We start from the raw sequence: 21,184 nt of genomic DNA on the forward strand, positions 1-21,184 counted from the left end.
ACTCAGGAGACTTGAGATCTGAGGATTGTGGTTCAAAGCCATTCTGGGCAGGAAAGTCTGTAAGACTCTTATCTCCAATTAACGACCAGAAAACTGGAAGTGGTGCTGTGGCTCAAAGTGGTAGAGTGCTAACCTTGAGCAAAAACTGCTCAAGGCTGGTGCCCAGGCCCTGAGTTTAAGTCCCATGACTGACCCTCCCCCGCCAAAAAAATAAATAAAATAAATCCTCAAATCTATATTATCTGAAGTTAACTTTGAATTATTCTCATATTTTAGGATTTCTACCACCCTTCTGATGATTTACACTGTTCAAGTCCTAAGCCAAGTGGATATTTCTGATATATGATACTTAAATTATGCTTTTGGATTTGCTGGCGTTATTTGTGTATGAGGCTGGCATTTCCTGGTATTTTCCCTGCTTTTCTCCTTATGTTGCATTGTAGGGTAATCTGAGCTCTGAATTAAGATAGGAAAGTAAATGGTATCTTTCCTGCAATCTGGTTGAGAGGTCAAATTGTTACAATCCAATCTTGGAACAATATAAAAAGATTTGACAGCTACTATAAATTTCAATGAAGTATATGGTTTTCAGTGTTTTAAAAACAACTGTGTTGCCAAAGAATTGCATAGCTTAAATCCAAAGGGATGAAGGCTTTCCAGGCTCAGAAATGAAAACTGAAGATTCTAGTTGAGGAAATAACATATCTAACTATTGAACATTTCAGCTTAACAGGCTAAAAGCTGGATTTACCTAGTCAACCAAACTGAAAAACTTATATACTTAATAGACAGTATCTTTTATCTGGCAAATTAGCAAAGCTGTATATGTGTATGTTTTAATTATGATTCCCTAAGACTAATATAGTCAGAGAATCTCCCTCAGACAGTCTGGGAGAGTCTAGGTATAATGGTTGTGAAGAACGAGTTTGCAAAACCTATTATGGGCCTTAGAAATACCTATAAAATCTTTGGGTCAGTAATTTCACTTTAGGAATTCTGTTTTAATGAAAGAGGCAGAGTCATTTGCTAGTGGCTCACACCTACAGTTCTACCTACTCAGGAGGCTGAAATCTAAAGATCATGGTTCAAAGCCATCCTGGGAAAGAAAAGAAATGTCAGTGAGCCTCTTATCTCCAATTAACCAGCAAAAAGCTAGAAGTGAAGCTATAGCTCAAGTAGTAAGAGTGCTGACTGAGAGAAAAAAAGCCAAGGAACAAGCATCAGTACTGGCAAAACAACAAAAACTTAAGCAGAGAAATGAACTAAGATACATACAGGAAGTCATTACATACATAAGCATCTGCTTGCATTGTATAGTTATCTATGAAAAAATCAACAATTAGAAACACATAGACCATGGATAGTAAACAGTATGGTATTTTAAAGTGAAAGAAATTAAAATATGATTGGAGTATTTTAGAAATGGAAATGAACCTGATCGTATTAAAAAGGCCAGAAAAACAACCAATGATACATGGAAGAAGCATGTAAATCACTGTGCAAAAAATTTACCAAATGCATTGGGATAGACAACAATCTATTTTAAAAATTATAGGTCAAAGTATTTTTTTTCTCAAATGTACTAAATGGAGAAGCTACAGATGAAAAGACTATTTAAAATAGAAAGCTATACAATAAACCAAGGGGAAAGGAGCAACATGTTTGATATTAAACATTTTTTAATGTACACAACTTAACACTTTCTGTACGGATGGGTGCAGTTCTAATTTCCTTTTTATATCTCCTTGCAACAAGGATGCTGCTGGTTGGACTGCATAGGTCCTAAAATTTTTTTTTTCTGTGCCTTAAAGCATCAGCCTACAGTATCCAATAATTTTCATAATTTTTGATTGATACATGATTTTTTCCCCTTACTTTGTCATTATCTTTTTGTGGAATGAGCTGCAGAATTATGTCTTCAAAGGATATCATTGAATGTGAATGACAGGAAGACAGTTATTATCCATATGTCCCTTAAATGATGTCAGATAAAGTCAACCTCTGGGTCCAGGGACATAAGTTCTCCCTTTGTCAGTCTTGCTCTTGGAGTTTGGCAGGGATAAGGAAATCTGACTGAGCATGGGCAAAGGGGCTAGCTGATATAACCAAGAACAGAAAATTTAGTTTTATCTTAACGGACCAGAAGCACATGACAAGTGAAGTAAAGAAAGGACTACATTACTCTCATGATTATGAGCCAAGCAGCACTTACCTCTAGTGTAGTTAATACAATCTTCTCAACTGAAGAAAAATAAGCCTCCCACAAGAATTGTGTCTGCTGTCTAAGTGCTAGGATTTTATCCTGATGAATAGACCTGATTGTAGAAGGAATCTGTAACATAAGGTGACACATAGTAATTATAATTGTGTGACAAAGGGATGTGTTTGGTCAAAACAACCCACTGTGTTATATTTTCATTTTTCATAATATTCAGCTTCTAGCATATAGAGCAACTAAAATTCACCAAGCACTTAGTAGAAATGCCCCCAAGAAATGTCAGTATAAACAGCTCATCCAGTGAATCTGCCCCAGAGTTTTTAATGAATGAAACTTATGCATTCACTTCTAAAATTTAGTAGCAGCCATGTTGATGGCTTAAGGTATTCCTCTACTTACAATGTTGTTTCCTCTTCTCAGAGTCTCAGATATCCTCAGCCCTGCACATGGACAATCCAATTTTGCAGATGAATAGTTACGGGCCTTGGGGAAAGGCCAAAGGACTTGATTCTCCAAGCAGTTCTAAGATCTGCTATCCTTAGAACTGTGAACATCCATAAAAGGACTTTTAAATGGTGCTGTGGTTCAAGTGGTAGAATGCTAGCCTTGAGCTGCGCCCAGGCCCAGAGTTCAGCCCAACGACCAACAAAAATAAGTAAATAAAAATGACTTTTATTCAGTGACTTATTGCTGAGCCTCTCTATCCAACTCAAAACTAGGGTTAGTTGTTTCTATGTATGCATCCTTTCCTCTGAGTATTTGCATTCTCTAGATTGCTCTCTCTGGCTCTAGCCTTTAGCCCAGTCTAACTGGACTTCTCCAACATGGGTGTATTTTTAGTCATATACTGCTCGATATCATGTTATACAATTTAGAAAAAAGATCTTACATTCAGCTACACATTTTAAGGTTAGAAGAATAGATTTTTTTTCACAGTAGTTCTCTTAAAAAGCACCATCAGGATAACTTTACTTTGTATTTGTTTAACTTTTTTCTTTTGTACATTTTAATGGTCTTTATCATGACATTTTCATATAATATACATTGATCATATTCATCAGTGCAGTGTCCTTTCTTACTTTCCCGTCCACTAGCTCCTTTCCTCTTCTTTATAGTCTTTTTTATTTCCTCATGCAAGAAAGAACACACAGTCTTTTCTCTCTGAGTCTGGCTTATTTTGCTTAACGTAATGATCTCTAATTCCATCTATTTTCCTGCCAAGTCATAACTTGGTTCTTCTTTATGGATGAATTAAATTCCAGTGTGTATGTAGAACATGTTTGTCGTGGACTATCAGTTTTTAATAGTTGTGTGGCTTAGTAGTTCAGTAAAGGGGCACTGGAGTCACACAGACCAAGATAGGATTCTTGACTCCACCATTTTCCTGGATGAGTTTTCTCTCTCAGACTCCATTTCCTTGCTGATAAAATTGCATAAACTAGCATCAACAAGTTGTAATGAAGATTATGTAAGTACTTCACAACATGCAGTGCCTAAAACATAGGAAATTTGGTTGCTAGGACTTATTATTACTCTATTACCATTATTGATCTTAGAGTAATATTATTCAAAGTTGTACCAACTGATTCTGTCCAGAGTTTAGGCTTGTTGCTTAATGTCTGCATGTCAATGTGCTTGCGTCTGAGCTCTAAAATATACTTCTAGGGTTTCTTGGTAAATTTTTCAGGCTTGCTCCTGAATTTCACAGTTTGAGGTCAGTTTGGTTTATGGAGTCTATGTTCTTGGAGGAGATTCCTTGTGATTAGCAACTGCCCTTTTGTGCTCACCTCTTTCTGCATGCTTGCCTCTCAAATGCATGACTAATCAGACAGACACGAGCGGAGGCCGAAGGAGAAATGCTCTGTTAGGTGCACTAATAGGAAAGCTATCTATGACATTTGACTAAGAATATACCTAAGTTTCCACTAGAGAGGAAAGAGATGGTAGCATACTGCTTGATTCAAGACTCCCTGTAGGAGGAATAATGAAACTGTTTCACAATAAGAACAGAAGAAAACAGTTACTTGCTTAGGGAATATCCAAAACTACTTACTATATCTGTGCCACAAAGTGTGGACTTGGATTTACAATCTGCCCCTTTCCAAAAAAAATTGGGGCAGCAGGTTAAAGGCAAAAAAAAAAAAAATCCCAACTCTGCCAGAAAGACATTAGCCTGAAATTAGAGTTCAAGGTCAGGTGCAAATGAAATGTCCTTGGAGAAGGTAAAATAACCATTTATATAATAGGTCCTTGATAAGTCAAAAGAAATTTATTTTTATTTACTCACTGAGAAAATTACCTAGTCTGCCAAGGGAAAATTAGAAAGAAAAAAACGCATCCTCTCAATTTTCATAATTATATCCTGTTTTAAATGTCAATGGCATTTTCTAAGAGTCAGATAGGCTGGCATCGCTGTTTTCTCCTGGTCATGAGAAAGCAATCCATTAGGAAAATGCCTCAAGCTATCATTGCTGTGTGGTCTCCGGAGAACTGAGTCTGTTGTGGCTCTAAGAGAGGAAAATGAATCTCACCAATTCAGCCACCAATACTATCTCATCTCATAACTTGATCTTATATCTCCATTCATTGTGTTCTACTGTAACCTGTGCATTTGATACAGGTGTCTGACAGTACTCTGACAGGTGCTCTGGAAGACAATTTCAATGGATTGAAAAGACACAGTTCCAAGTTTTAATGGTGTTTGGCTATTGGTTATTAATCTGCCTGTCTTAAGAGACAGGTAAGGGAAAGTGATAAATTAATTCCAATTTGGTTAGGTTGTTTTGAAAGTTGAAGAACTCAATGAAGTCTTAATAAAAGGTCATGTATGGTAACAAAACTAATAGGATCTACCAAAATAGATATAGGAAAACCAGAGTACGCTCGCTCTCAGGTGACAGGATGACAAGAATATATGCAAATAAAAACATCCGAGCTGTTCTAAAACAGGAAATGAAAAATTGTAACATAACAAAAACATTTCCCAGAGCACACATTCGGGCTTGGTGCCAACTCTTTAAAACCATTGTTAATGACAGTACTGTTGCTGCTCAATATGGAGGCAGCTGTGCAGACAGACTGCAGACTGGAAGGAAAAATACCAGTAAGTTTAGCATGGACGGAATCTTCAGAGTTAAGTTACAAAGTTGCTTTAACGGGTAAAATGCCCATTAGCTTTGATAAATGGTAAATATTTTACAATTTAAGTTTTCTGGAATATTTACCATGCCCAAAACAAACTCCATGTTCACGTTCATGAAGAGAATTATGGCTAGTATTTCTAATTTCCTTTACTTCCCCCATTTTCTTCTATGAGCATGTACTGTTTAAAGACTGGAGCCAGGCACTGGTGGCTCAGACCTATAATCCTAGCTCCTGAGGAGGCTGAGATCTGAGGATTGTGGCTCAAAGCCAGACCAGGCAGGAAAGTCCATCATATTCTTATCTCCAATAAACTACTCAAAAAAGCTAGAATTGGCACTGTGGTTCAAGTGGTAAAGCACTTGCCTTAAGCAAAAGAAGCTCAGTGACAGCACCAAGGCCCAGAGTTCAAGGCCCATGACTGGCATTAAAAAAGAAAAAAAAGGAAAAGAACCATATATATATCAGTCAGTTTGTCTGCAATAAATTATTAAGGAAGTCATTGCCATAATATGACCCTGTTCACGCAACTCCTTTCTCAGCGAACACCTACAAAAACATGTTCCATTTCCCGATAACATTTTCCTTCTTGGTGACTTCTGGACCTTCTAGGTCCAGTTACTCCCAAGATGGTAGAACAGATAAGACAAAGGCAATGATTCAAGAGCTGTGGCCATTTGAGACTGCTTAGTCTACTTTCCTCTTAAGTTACAGGTATTTCACGGTTACTTCTGGAAGAGGACCACATTATTACACCATCCCACTAGTGGAGTGGTACAACAGTGATTCAATAACAGAATCTGAAACTCAATTTTCTGGATATCAAAAATGATTTTTAAAAATGCAAAGATATTAAAAGATAGTCAATCTATAAATACTTGTGGTGGTTTAAAGATAAAAGTATACAATGTCATAAGAGGAAACATTATCCTATCATTTTTAGAGAAAAGAATGTGGCAATTTCTGGTGAACCTCAAACATTATTGCTCTAGAAATCCTCACTGACTTTCCTTCTCTGTGCATATTGTATCCCTCTGCCTTGGGCAGTTCCAACTTTTATTAGGGATCTTTATTCCCCCCAAAGGGAACAATAGCAAGATTAGTCAAGAAATGACAACACTAAGCATAAGTACCAATCCTAAAGAAGTTGCTTTCTGAAAACTAATCTGAAGTGGATATAAAGTGAATCTAAAGTGGCCAAGTGTATTGTTCATAAAAATTCTGGTCTTGAGGGAATGGAGATCCATCTCTTCTCTCCATCAAAGTTCATATTCCTCTGGTTTTGTTTGTTCATTTTTGCTTTCATACTAGGCTTGAACTCAAGGCCTGGATGCTGTCCCTTAAGCTTTATTTGCTCAAAGCTGGCGTTCTTCTACACGAGCCACAGCTCCATTTCTTGCTTTTTGCTGGTTAATTGGCTTGAACTGGTTTTAAACCTGGTTTCTCAGATCTCAGATTCTTGCTAAGTTAGGATTACATGGGTGAGTTACTGGTGCTCCATATAATTCATGTTCTTTACTTGGAACTTTGGCTTTTCAGAAGATATGCTATGGACCTGGGTAGATTTTGTGTTGGAAAGGGAACAAGATCATATTAAATGACTTCATATTCGCCATGACACAGGCAATTTTCTCCCGATATAATTTCTTTTACAGCGCTGACCTTTTGGATTCATCTTCTTTGAAAGTTTGGACGGGGGCAGTAATAATCTGCTGTTCCCTTGAAGGCCGCAGTCCCTTCCTTACCTGTAATAACAATCTCTCATCGCCAATGACGGCAGCTTGGTTCCAATTAATCACTTCAGAGAATGGCAACTCCCATCCATTGCTGAGCATCACAGGGACACAGGCAGCCTGGGCAAAGAAGGGCCTCATGAGTGTGGGGAGACAGCAGAAACGAGCCCAGTCTGGGTGGGAAAATCAGTATGAATTCAATTACCAGAATATCGCATGTGTTGCATGGACTGCTCAGGCCAGAAAGTAAGTCAGTCACCTTAGGAATTATCGAGACATACAAGATTGCATATATCTAGACAAACTTTTACAACTTACAAGTCTTGCCTTAGAATGTTCACGCCCATTTCTCTTTTAGTACTTAGTTTGGCTGACTTTACTTCCATGGAAACAGCTGGCCTTGTGGCAGAAGTTTTATTGATGCAACAAAAGCTTTCATCAGCAAGATCCAAAGGTAAAACCAACCCTGAATCTAAATGGTTTTGTGAAAGTGCCACAAATCCACTGGCAAAGTAGACTTCAATGTCACGACAGAGAAAGAGGACAAGGGGGCCCAAACCTCCAATGCAACACCTGTGGCCTTTACTATGTCAGGATGTTCCTCTTTCTTTGCTCTGCAGATTTTTAATCCAGAACCTCACCCCCTCTGTGTGGACTGCTGCATACCAATTTACCATCTGCACAGGCTCTAACAGCCAATACACATAAATAAGCTAATGACAACACGCTGGTTCCAAGTAACTCATAATCAAAACGAGAGAACAATTTGCTCCATATAACGCCCCCCCAAAACTGCAAGCAATGACATGCTACACCGAACACATGGAGTGTTCTGGAAAAGACTTTCAAGAGAAGGAAACTCTTCTGTGGGAGGATGTGAAAGGCAGATTTGCAGCCAGGCCAGTAGGGACAGAAAATGATGAAACACTGTAGAAAATGCATGGATTTGGACAAGGTGTAGAACACAAGGGAGGAAAGAAACGAGAACAGGGAGGCAGGAGGGGAGACACAGAGATCTTGCTTTCCTCCACACAATGGAAGATGGTTGCTAATTCCTGGTAATGTGAGCAACTGTCTCAGCAGGAGAAGGCTCTTCTTCAGTGACACTGAGAAGCAGATCGACTCCCACACAAGCTTCCAGAGATGGAACAGGATTTCAAGGTTACAGAACTTTGGAATAGCAAGGCCAAGTAATACTGTCACCCTGGGGGGAATTTAGAGGAAAAACATGGCAGAAGACCATGGGGAGGATGAGACTTAAATTTTAGTTTTGGGGTATGCCAGCAACATTCTATTTTCACTGATCAGCTTCCAGGGAAAGAGCAGTATCCCTCTGAGGAGCCCAGAAGACCAGATATGCAATCAGATCAGCCTTCTATTTGCAAGCATGTTCCCAGTGAATCTTCCTTCCTCATCACACAGGTCATCATGTTACGTGAAAAGGCAGTGGATCAATCCTTAGCCTCCTCCTTTGCAAAGGTGTTTCAGCTTTTCTTGAGGGGAAAAAAATAAACCCTCAAATCCTCAAGGGAAACCTTATCTCACCTTTATTTATCTCAGGGGAAGTGATAAGGTCACACCTATGGAGTAGGACTTCAATTCTTAGCTCTAGCCTGGGAAGTTTCCGGGCCTCTTACCTGCAAAGCCTCCAGGAATCTGAAGGACCCAAGCCTGCGACCACGAGGAACCAGACAGAAAGTGGCATTGTGCAGCATTTCCCGATAATCATACCTAGAAAGAAAGGGCAAATCATTTAGGGTTTGTTTTGTAAACTGCATATAAAAAGACAAGTCTAGGGCTGGGAAGGTGGCTCAGTGGTAGAGTGCTTGCCTTGCATGCATGAGGCCCTGGGTTCAATTCCTCAGCACCGCATAAACAGAAAATACTGGAAGTGGTGCTAGCCTTGAGCTGAAGAGCTGAGAGGCAGTGCCCAGGCCCAGAATTCAGGCCCCATGAATGACAAAGAAAGAAAAACAGAAAAAAAAGATAAGTCTATGTTGGTACCAAAGAGGAATGAGGTCAAGGGAAGGGGGAACAGACAAATGAAGAGAAAAAGAGTAGGCAACTGCCCACCATGTGTACATATGAAAATGGCATGAAATAGGTCAAGGGGATGGATGGGTCTGGGAGAGATGGGGAGAATGATGAAAGGAGCAGCATTGATCAAGATGCACTGTACTCACAAACTGACAAAGCTCAATTGAAACCCTGTTGTTCAACGACTTAATGACAACTTAAAGAAGAAAACCATCGTTCAAACCAAGACAAAAGACAAGTCTGATGGTCCTTGTAATAACTGCCTTTCCTAGACTATGCTTCCAAAATCAGGCTTTTGTATCTTGATGAAAAAGGTGGTCCTAGAGGCCTAAATCTTTATCATCTTCTCTCTCTTCTCTGGTGCCATCCATTAGGTAAAACTAACTACACTGCTCCTGTTCTCCACCATCTAACCCATTAAAAACTATTAAAAAACGACTGGGGAAAATCTCCATCATAAGCACAAAATATTTGTTTTCTCCTTCACGCTGAAGAACATTTCATTAAAAACAACACTCAGGGGCTGGGAAGGTGGCTCAGTGGTAGAGCGCTTGCCTTGCATGCCTGAGGCCCTGGGTTCGATTCCTCAGCACCACATAAGCAAAAAGAAAAAAGCCGGAAATGGCGCTGTGGCTCAAGTGGTAGAGCGCTAGCCTTGAGCTGAAGAGCTGAGGGACAGCGCCCAGGCCCAGAGTTCAGGCCCCACGACTGGACCCCCAAAAAAAACCAAAACCAAAAACAAAAACAAAACAAAAAAAACAACACTCAGCAATCCCCACACAAATACTGCTGTATAAGAATGGCCAACACGACTTAGAAGAAAACAAGGTGGCAAGATTGAAGGGGGCTAGCCTGAAAAATAAGGGGAAACGTATGATGAGAGGTAAGAGAGAAAAAAATTAGTAAGGAGAAAGGGAAACTGAAATACAGAGGGATAATTACTTTGTTTATTCAAATGTCATTGCATGCTATTACAGTGTTTTTGCATTTCAAAAAATAGGTAACAGAACATGAGTCTCATCTGTCTCTTTATGCCAGTGAAGCTTAAAAACAACAAAGAAAAAGAATTTAATTCTTTTAGGACTGTCACTTTAAAAGTGATTGCCACAAATATTCGTACATGAAGTTTCAACTTCATTAGGAGTTGAAGAAAACTTGGGAAACTAGAGATGGCGCATGTCCTAGGAAGGCTCTGGTTCTAACAGCCAAGATAAAAATCACTCTCATTTTTTTAAGAGCTTCCAATGCTGAGCAGACAGGTGTGACTTTGACAGTAGCATATGTCACCAGCATTTTCTGAGTCTAATAGTCTAATTTAATCATAGCCGGAAGGCACTGGGTTCTTCCTTCTCCCTCTTTTTGGATATTGATATATACGTTTATATTTTTAAAGTCCACATCTATTTTTATATTCTCATACAAACCAGGCATATGGGAGTAAGCCAATTTTCAATTATAAACCCCATCATTAAGAAGAGACATCAGGCAAAGGACCATTTGCTTAAACAAGCATGTACAACTAATTTGCACAAGAAAAGGTCACTGTGAATAGATTAAGATTACATCCATTGAGAGTAAAATAAAAAAAAAAGCCTTGCTGCATTAATTAAACTGCGAAATAGACTTCAAAGTAGAAAAGATTTTTTTCAGAAGGATCAAATTTAGTTAAATAAAAGAAAATATTAAATTATGATGGTAATGGCTTCTCTTTTTTCAGCAAACATAGAAAAATTGACAGGTATCTACAATTTCAAATGTTGACATTGTTAGAATCTTTATCTAATAATAGATAGAGAAGAAAGAAACACACATCCACACATACACAACGTTATGTGTAAAGTTTTGGCTGATTTTTTTTTAAACATAGAAAGGTCGAATATACTTGAGACTACAGTAAGATTTAATAGATGCCCAGAATAGAAACCCCTCAGGGATAGCACAGAAGGCTCTATATTCTCATCATTAGGCTGCTAAAAATGTGAAACCCTATTAGTGTTCTGGATTGTAACAAGTTTCAAAGTTGCCAGTTGGAGGAAGAAGGACAGAAAAGTTATGGGAAACATTCAGATGACAGTTATGCTAAAGGGCTGCCTTTTAAATGGGAGTACAGTAGAATTTATTGCTGATGAAGCAAACAAAGCGACATAAGTGAAACTTACAGTCATTCTCACAGTGAAGTGCACCCCAGAACAAGCTGGGAGGCTACTTAGCTGAAAGACTATGAGCAAAGTTCAGGCACTTTCTGAGCCTGTTTCCTCATCTGCAAAATAATAAAAGCGAGTTGGGCTAGATGACCTAATAAGTCAGTTTTAACATGCCATTAGCCTTTACGTTATCATATTTAGCTAAGAAAGAAGAATGCAATTTGAAATTAGTTCAGGTTTCCACAACCATCAGAAATGTGCAGGTATGTACATAAGATATATCTAAATGGTTCCCACTTAGACTTCTAAGTACATGCAATCCATCGTCCCACCTTTGTTTTGAGCCTATGAATTACTGGTGGGTTCTAACTGAAGGTATAATGATAGCATCTACATGTGACATTCATGCCTCCAGGTCGGCTGTGTGTTAAGTACTGAACACTCAACATGTTGAGTTGCTCTTTTCAATACTTAAACCTGTTTTGCTATTCAGGCACTCTTTTAAGAAATATCTCAGATGGGGATGGGATGTAAATCCAGGGGACAGTGAGGGAGGGGGTGGTGACACTATCCAAAAAGAAATGCACTCTTTATCTGTCTTATGCAACTTTAATCTCTCTGCATAGCACTTTTATAATCATAATAAAAATTAACAAAAACAGAAATACTTCAGACATGGTCTCATTCCTACAGCTGTTGTCCAGAGGTCTTCTTTAGCTGTTAAGATTTTCCGAAGACTGACAAACTAATAAGATGAAAACTCTCTAGGTAATGGCACAGAAGTTAGAAGAGTTTTCCTAAGTGACTGGAAAGAAAGTGCAATAATATTTCCTAGGGGGATTTACACTTTAAGAATAAAACTCCTCTTGTAGACAGCCTTCCAGAAGACTGAAGAACTCTGTGCATATTCTCCCCAGAAAGCAATAACTTAATTAGTAAAAAGAAAATTAAAGAATGTATTTAAAGTTTCTTGAAAACTTTCCCTAGAGCATAATGACAAAAGAAAAAATGTTCATTCAAAAAAATCTGTTTAGCCAAGCACTGGTGGCTCTTACCTGTAATCTTAGCTACTCAGGTGGCTGAGATCTGAGGACTGCAGTTTAAAGCCATCCCTGGCAGGTAAGTCTGTGAGACTCTTATCTCCAATTAACCACTAGAAATCTAGAAGTGGCACTGTGGCTCCAAGAGGTAGAATGAAAAAGCTTAAGAACAGAGCCCATGCCCTGAGTTTAAGCCCTGACTGACAAAAAACCAAACAAAACAAAATCTCTTTAGTCTTGGCAAGAATTGCTGGTGACATGCAATCCATTACCACTATACCTGTTATGATTTCTACCTATACAAGTTCAACCCTGGCTCATGACTCCAAAAGCTAAGTAAAGAAAATATGTGCCAATCATAATCTGATAAAGAACTTCTATTTCGCACACATAAAGAACTCTTCTAACTCAACAATAAAAAAGATAACCCACTTTAAAAATGGGCTAAGAATTTGAATTGACTTTTTTTTTTTAAAGCATACAAAGTGCCAATAACCACACATACACACATGGAGTCAAAGCCATTAGTAACTGAGAAAATGCAACTCAAACAAGTTTTCACTCACCAAGATGGTTATAATAAGAAAGGGTAGATGAAAACGGGTGCTGATGATCATGTGGGAAAAATCAGACCTATTCCCATATTACTGCTGGGAGATTTAAAATGGTGCAGCCACTTTGGAAAAATAGCTTGGCAGGTCCTTTTCAAACTAAAAATGGACTTACCATATGACCCAGCAATTGCACTCTTACATTTATCTCAGAGAAATGAAAACTTAAATATTTGCATAGAAATTTGTCCACCAATGTGCATAGCAGTTTTGTCTATAATAGCCCCAAATTAGAAACTTCTCAAATGGCCTTCAATGCATGAATGATGCAAGGACTGTGGTATATCCACAGCCTAGAATACATCTTAGCCAAACACAAAAGGAGTTAGCTATTGATGCATACATACAACAGTCCCAAGGAGACTATGCCAAGTCAAAAAGCCAATCTCAACACTATGTAACATTTATGAAATAAGATAAAAATAAGGATAGAGAGCAGATTAATGGCCACCATTGGTTAGGTATAGCAGCAAAAGACAGGCACATTTGATAGGCTAAGTGGGAGAGAGCAATCTTTTAAAGAAGACTATTTCTCCCCTGTTCCTTAGGTTTAGAAATGTAAATCACATTATAATCACACATGACCTACAAGTACAAGATAAACAAGCTATCCTATGCCAAGGAGCTAAGTCAATGAGACAACTAATCTGAGAGACGGTCCAGCTTGGATTAATAAATAGTTTTGTTAGCCTTTTCAGATGGCATTAAGCTCCCCATTCTCTATGTAATGACACAGAAGGTAGAAGAGTTTCCCCAATGACTGCAAAGAAAAATGCAATAAAGATGACATGACCCTGACTTTAACCTAGAGACCGGTACCACTCAATGGTCATAATAATTTTCTCCCTAAAGTTGCACTGAATAATGGATGGGATATACCCCATTTAAAATGGGCTATGTAATAATGCATAATTGAAGTCCTTTCCCTCCATATGAAATGCATTTTTGCTGGCAGCCATTCAGTGTAACCGGGGAAGAGGGACAGGAAGGCACTGGGTCACAGTGTTCTTCCAGCCACTAGCTGAGAACATGGTGGGAAATGCAAATTCTCAGCCTCACCCAAGTCTGCTGAGTCAGAAACTGGGGGGAAAGGGACTAGGGTGTGTTTTAACAAGCCCTTCAGGTAATGATGACACACCCTACATTTTGAGAAGCATCAACTTGATACTTAAGAGGTTGGTAATTAAAAGCTTTAGTGATTCAATAGCTTTAGACACAGCCAAACCATGGTTCCAATTCCAGCTTTGCCATTTACAAGCTGAGTGATCTTGGGGAAGTTACTTGTTAGTCTTAGTTTCCTAGCTGGCAAAAGGGGAAACGTACTTCTGTGGTGAGGATAGATTTTAAGTAAGGCACAGGCACATTGTAAGCAATCCCATAACCGGTAACTATAATCATTACAGCTGAAGGGAGGCAACAGCATATAAAAGAAAACATAGGCAGTTTATAGTTAGGAAATCTGGGTGGAGAAATTGGGTTTGGGATCTATTACATTCTGTGCGATCTCATGCAAATCATGCAAATTCATTTAACTTCTCTGAACCCCAAAACTGTGAAGATCAAATAAAGTTATATACATGCAGAGTAACTGCTAAAGCACTATGCAGTTGTGAGCTACTATGGTAAACTATCAGAAGAGAGAAATAAGAACATTAAAAAAAACAATTAAAAAAAAGAAATTGTTAAAACAGATTCCCAAAGACAGAGCCAAGAGACAAATGTGGACCAGATCCTTTAAAGTCAAATGAAAACAGAAGCTGTGAATCACAACAGAACAGCGGCTTCTAATTGAAAGGCTCTTGCTTTATTATCAAAGTGGCACAAAGATGTTTCTGGTGCCCCATGCAGGTCCTCCTGTGGTTTCTACCGTCACTTTGTAGCGTGCACATTTGCCAAATGAGTCCGCTTTCAACTAACCAAAGAGGACAGGAAAGATGCAAACAATCCAGACTCTAGTCTCTCCAAGATATTAGGTATATTTCTTTGTGAAATCATTAAACATCAACAGCTGATCTGTTCCCTCCAGACCCCTCCTCATAAGTAATTAATCTTCTCTGCTTATGCCCAGGTTCAAACCATATCCTTCACAAAATAAAGGAAGGGAAGAAAAAAATGATTTTATAACTATTAGAGTCCCATAAAGTGTACTGAAATGGGGAAAATAAAATTAACATCCTTGGAGCAACATTTCTGCTTTTTAGTTGCTGTTCATTCAGTGAACATGTGTCTACCACATGTCAGGCACTGTTCAAGCGGTCTGTGGACCAGTAAAAAGGATACATTGTTCAATGATTATAATTCAGTGAGGGATATGCCTGATGAAGACATGGGGTACGAGTCATACAAAGAGGAGCAATGGCCTCATGAAAGTGTCTCCATGGAGAAAATGAGCCTCTGATCTATTATGAAGGAAGCACCAGCCCACCGAGGGGTACAAGGTGCTGATGGGCATTTGTGGGGGGGGAGTACAGCAAGTACAAAAGCATCAGGGTGAGGGGGAGCCCTCAGTGTGGGTGGCTAAAATGGGGTGATGAAGCTACTGGCGTAGGTAGTGACCTCCTGGAGCTCAGACATGATCGTGAGTCTCATAGGCTCAAGCAGAAAAGTGGCATGGCACCAAATATAGCTTTGGCACATTATATCAGCCTGCATCATGGGAGGTAACTAAGTACAGAAAGCTCCACCTCTGTCAACATAATTCACAGCTAGGACCAGAAGCCTTAGGGTTTCAAGGCCAAGCTTCCTGATCCCAAGGCCTTTTTCTTTCAATTATAGCATGTTGCCTCTGGTCAGTCTATACAGCTTGTTGTGCCTCGAAATGAAATTTCTTATGAAGCCGAGCTCTAAGCAGTTTACCCACTTTTAGGCGCTGGCAACAAGCAGCTATCACTTAAAAGGACTTTGTCTCACCTTCTCCAACTTTCACCCCAGGCCACTACCAGAAGTGTCATCCAAGATGGTTCTCTGTCATTTGGACTTTTCTTCTATCTTTCCAAACATAACACTTAAAAAAAATTTCTATTTCTTTTTGCGAAAACCATGAAGTTCTTAGCATGGTATAACACTGACTATGCAGAGATTTGAACTAAGAAACCATGAAGTTCTTAGCATGGCATAACATTGACTATGCAGAGATTTGAACGAAGACACATGTGAGCAGGAGCTGAAAAGTGGGCCTAGCGGGCTGTTGTGCTACCTACGTCAGCTGTCTTGAAAACATGTGGCATGAATGAGGAAGTACTGACTCCTCAGTCTCTGACAATTCCCAGGCTTGCTGTCTCAGGTTCTCCCTGACATGCGTTCACAGTCTTCCTGCCCGTGAATGAGCTCCTATAGCTGCTGGGTTCAGGTAAATGTAAGCACAAGGAGCCGGGCCCTGGACGTGGCTGGTCAGATTGGCTAAAGCCTCAGGGACACATGGGTACCCTCAGGGGCAGGCACTTGCCACATGGAGATGATCAGCTTCCTCACACAGCAAATTCTGTGCCTTGAGCATTGCCTTACTGTTAGACCCACCAGGCACCCAGAGTTTAGCAATATATTTCTTTAGGATACTTCTGAGTGTGAGGCTGCCCGTCTCAAGCAGTCCACTAACAGAGAGCAATGTGCAGCTAAAACCAGGGACAGGTATTTGTATTTACCATTTCATACTTCTTTGGCTTTCCACAGAAGATAGTCTCCTTTCTATGTTCATTGAAAATCCATTTCACCTGGGCACCGGCGGCTCATGCCTAGAATCCTAGCTACTCCGGAGGCTGAGATTTGAGGACTGTGGTCCAAAGTCAGCCTAGAGAACAAAGTCTGTGAGACTCTCATCTCGAATTAACCACCAAAAAGTCATAAGTGGGGCTGTGGCTCAAGTGGTAGAGTGCTAGCTTTGAGTAAAACAAGCTCAGAGACAACATCCAGGCACTGAGTTCTAGCTTCAGGACCGACATGCATTCACACACGCACACACGTGCGCGCGCACACACACACACACACACACACACACACACACACATTAATTAATTAATTTCAATACAGAGAAGAAAGGAAGATAACATCTGTGGCTGAGCCTAGGGTATAAAGCCCCTGTGAAAGGCACTTACTGTTACAGCCACCTGTGAAATAGATATAGTTATACTGGCCTTCCTAGGAGAAAGTTAGGAGGAATCAAACATACATATTATCCCATATCTTTGTTTACCCTATCCTAAACATCTATAGATGGTTCAAAACTATCAACTTACATTAGCTGATAATCACTGTTTGCATATGCTTAATAAACATAGTCAGGCCCATCTGTTCTTCCAAAGGCATAGATGACATCTTGGTTTCTGTTCACTAAAGAGCAACTCAATAGTTAACCTATGAACTATGACAGCCATTAATGACAGCAATTATAATAATCATCCCACTGATTAAACCTTTCCAGTGTGTGGGGCACTGTGCTACACAATCTGCACTTTCTCTTTGTAACACCACAATCTGAGCATGTGCTACTGGTCCCATTTCACAGACGATGAAGGAGAGTGTGGAGGTTTTGTGGGGTTTTATACAAGGAGAGCAGGATCTGAGATGTGCTATGTTGCCTCTCAGAGCATTTCTTGGAAGGACAGATGAACTGAAGCCAGCAGAGGTGAAAGCAATAGATTTCTAATCCATTGTGCCTCATGACATTACTCTCAGGAAGCTTTTGGGAAGGTTTTTGTGAGGTTTTATAGCTCCAGCTTTTCTACTCAGTGATGCCAAATTTCAAAACTATTCTGAGATAAATGCAATTCTAAAACACGTGGGAACAAATTCTCTGCTAGAAATAAAACAATTCTGACAATGCTAAATAAAGGGTTACCTGGGCACAAGGGGAAGAAAAGACATTAACAAGAAAAGAGCCTGCAACAACAATGGCCATGAAGGGATAAATGATCTAGAAGGGGCATGTGAACCAATGATGGGGAGACTTAGCAATAACCTTTCACCAGACATTGTGCCACAAGGAATGGCCAAGTAGAGTGGGGCCACGGAGCAGGGATCGAAGCCAAAGAGAACCCGTACAGAGCGGTCAGCACAGAGGATGCCCTCTCCTGGGATAGGCCAACAACCAGAAGCCAACTGTGGAGGGGTCACTTCATGCCTCTGTCTTTCCATACTTTAAATTCTCCTCCTGTTGCCTGGCAGAAGCCCCTGCGCATTCCTCCAGTCCCACCTCTATTCCCCTCCTGACTCATGCTCACTGTGAAGTTGCCCATTTTCTTCAGTTCCTTCTGCTGAGCTCCAGGAGACAGGGCTTCCTTCTCTTGGGCCTACTTTTTTTTGACTTAGGCCCACCTACCCCAGAGCCTTTCCTAGGGTAGCCACCCCAAAAGTATAGCTAAATGGTAGACTCATGCTCTGGGTCCATCAATTTGAATTTAGTTGGAGCTATGGGAACAAGAAGGAGACAGAGAAAAGATGCAAGGCAACAAATTTTACCTCAGCTATGACCAACATATCCAATTCCTGGCTGTACCAGCCCTGCCTAGGGTGAGGCTCACTCTTAGGGTTCAGTGGAACCTAAGTGACTTTGGGAATGGCAGAAATAATACCCTTTTTCTTGGTTTTCCGTTTGTATACTTCCCCTCCCTGCTTTGCTGTTGTTATCTCTAAAGGCCTGACAACTTGTTTAAAATTGTCTTCTCTTGGTACAATAATAAGAATGGGAAATTCATGTTTCACTCCCGGCAAATACCATTATTTGCAGATCAGGTTAAATGCACCCACAGCACTATTCACAGTGAATCTTCTCCTGGTCTTCCTTTGTTTCTGATTTGTTGAAAACAGCTGTAGAAGCTCCTCAAGGATGGCCTTTCTTCAAAGGCCTTGACTTTCTACCTACAGAAAAAGAACTGGACCCAATCCAGTAGTTTGAGGACCTCCTACATCCCCATTTCATTCAACTGCTTCTTCCCCCATCCCTTCTTTTGTGACAGAGTCTTGCAATGTGGCCCCTGCTGGCCTCTTAACTCTTGATCTTCCTAACTTTGTCTCCTCAGTGCTATGACTATAGATAGGTCCTATCACATGTGCCAACCTGGCCACTTCCCTTCTTCATCCAAAGCATCCTTTCTGGCAAAGCCAGCCTTGATCTGACCTCAGATGAGGAGGATGCTTGAGATTCCTGCAAAGCTGTTCTCTCTATGCAGAAAGAGTCTATCAGTACCTTGCATTCTTTGTGTTTAATGTGTTGTCTGGTGCCTGTATTTAAGTGCTTATAAAGTACATTAAGAATTTAGTAGCAGTTCACAAAACAGCACTGCTAACCTTACCTTCTCAATGCCCTTTTCACTACCATTAGCACTGGATTTCACTTGGTGACTTCGGCAGTAGTGGCCAGCTCTCACTCCTTGGCCTTTGGCACCAAAGATACAAATAGGACCTGGGAGCTGCATTAGGTGACTTGATGCCTACTCAAGAAACTCTAGGACATCCAACACAATATACAAATACAAGTTGCATGGAACAAGCAGTGATCTGGCTTGTGAGCATATGAATGTATAGATATGGAGGCATGACCACAAGACAAAAAATATTTTTTTAAGGTGAAAAATCTGATGCCACATAACGCTGATTTACCAGGCTACTCCTTCTTGAGGGGTGGGAACTGAGAAAGCCCGGAAGTCTAGATTCTGTCATTTCCTTTGGCAGACTGTCTCCTGGGGAGACAATCTGTAGCGCTGAGTCACCCCTCCTTCCTCCTCCAGCTGGTCATACCTCCCACAGCCCCCTGGAGAAGCAGCTAAAAAACTACCTGACTCCTTGGTTATCCTTATTCGAAGATAAAGCTGTGGCACAGACAAAGAAAATGAAAGCAGCTATGGAGGAGAGATAGACCAGCTACCCTCAATGATGCCTTGTGCCCCATTATCTGCTCAATGGATATTATGTTTGAATATGAAGTATCCCCCATAGCTATGAAGTATCCACTATAGGGATGAAGTATCCCCCATAGCTCATGTGCTGAATATCTGTCTAGTCCTCAGTTGGTGGTGCTATTTTGGGAGGCAGTGGCATCATTGGGAAGTAATTTTTACCTGGAGGAACTAAGTCACTGAAATGTGTCATTGAAGGGCATAACTTGCCCTAGCACTCCCTCTCTACTTCCTGTCCATCATGAGATGACCAGACTCTTCTTCTACACGTTCCCAACATCGTCATGCTCTGCCTTACAATACATCCAGTATCAATACAGCCTACGTAGGACCATATATGAAATCTCCAAAACAGTGAGCTAAAATGATTCCCCCTTTCAAGTAGTTCTCTTGGGCATTTTCGTCACAGCTATGCAGAAGTAACTAATACACTTGACAAATAGGTATTTTGAAAAGTTCCTGAGACCCTTGAAGAAACAAAGGTAGAAAGCCCCCAAGGATATGTCTTCCAGTGGCTTGAGTAATTTCATAGGAGCTGGAGTTTGCTCACACCCCTTTTTCTGGTATCTCATCAACTCTACTCCTTCACATGGAGCATGAGTAGAACAACGGGAAGAATACTCTGATTCCTTCTAGCTTTAAAACAGATGAGGCTCAACCTTATTCCCCCTAAAATTCATTTTCCATCAGGTAGCCAATGAACCTTCTCCAATGTCACACCCAGAATGAAACCCTCTAGTAGCTCTTAGTAATTCTTAGAATAATATTGACACCCCTTCACTTGGGTGACAAGGGACCATAAATAATGACCTCTGCACATAGTTCCAGAGGCCCCTCTCCTTGCTCACCAACTAGTTACAAGATCCTGCTCTGTTTCTCAGCACAGCACACTTGCTTTCAACCCCTGGACTTATACTAGCTGTGCCCTCTACCAAGAGTATTCTTCTTTCCCATCTATTTCAAGATGCCCATTGGTATGCAAACTGACCTGCTTCAGAGAGGCACTCTCGGATCAGACTGTATGCTGCTAGCTCCCTTCCCTTCCCTGTTTCATCTCTGTCCTGGCATTTATTGCTGTCTGAATTTACACGTTTGTTTTGCTGGCTCACTTTATTTCTCTCCATACATATATTGTATAAGAGCAGGAACTTTCCCATTCTTATTCATCACTATACTCAGGCTCTAGTACTGTCTGTGTGTCAAGCAATAATTGTTTAAGAAATTGTTGTTGCTGAGCTCAGGGGCTCATATCTGTAATCCCAGTTATGTAAGAGTTAGAAACGACAGGATCATAGCAACCCAAGTAATAGATGTTAACAAGATGATATCTCAAAAATCAAGTCAAATGTGATGGCACACACCTGTCGGAT

The 21,184-nt window shown here is 40.2% G+C and overlaps 1 protein-coding gene across 1 annotated transcript in view; it reads right to left on the reverse strand.

Moving 5' to 3' along the window:
• The window catches only part of Ext1 (exostosin glycosyltransferase 1), a 275,875-nt gene that overhangs the window by 26,854 nt on the left and 227,837 nt on the right, over positions 1-21,184 (reverse strand). The window contains exons 2-4 of the mRNA XM_069991299.1: positions 8,730-8,823; positions 7,105-7,212; positions 2,213-2,332 (exon numbers count right to left, since the gene is read on the reverse strand). Of these exons, the coding sequence (XP_069847400.1) occupies positions 2,213-2,332; positions 7,105-7,212; positions 8,730-8,823 (322 nt within the window). The remainder of the gene's footprint in view (positions 1-2,212; positions 2,333-7,104; positions 7,213-8,729; positions 8,824-21,184) is intronic.

Source organism: Dipodomys merriami, unplaced genomic scaffold (assembly GCF_024711535.1).
Source record: "Dipodomys merriami isolate MVZ:Mamm:240054 unplaced genomic scaffold, mDipMer1.0.p SCAF_4, whole genome shotgun sequence".
NCBI classification, from domain to species: Eukaryota; Metazoa; Chordata; class Mammalia; order Rodentia; family Heteromyidae; genus Dipodomys; species Dipodomys merriami.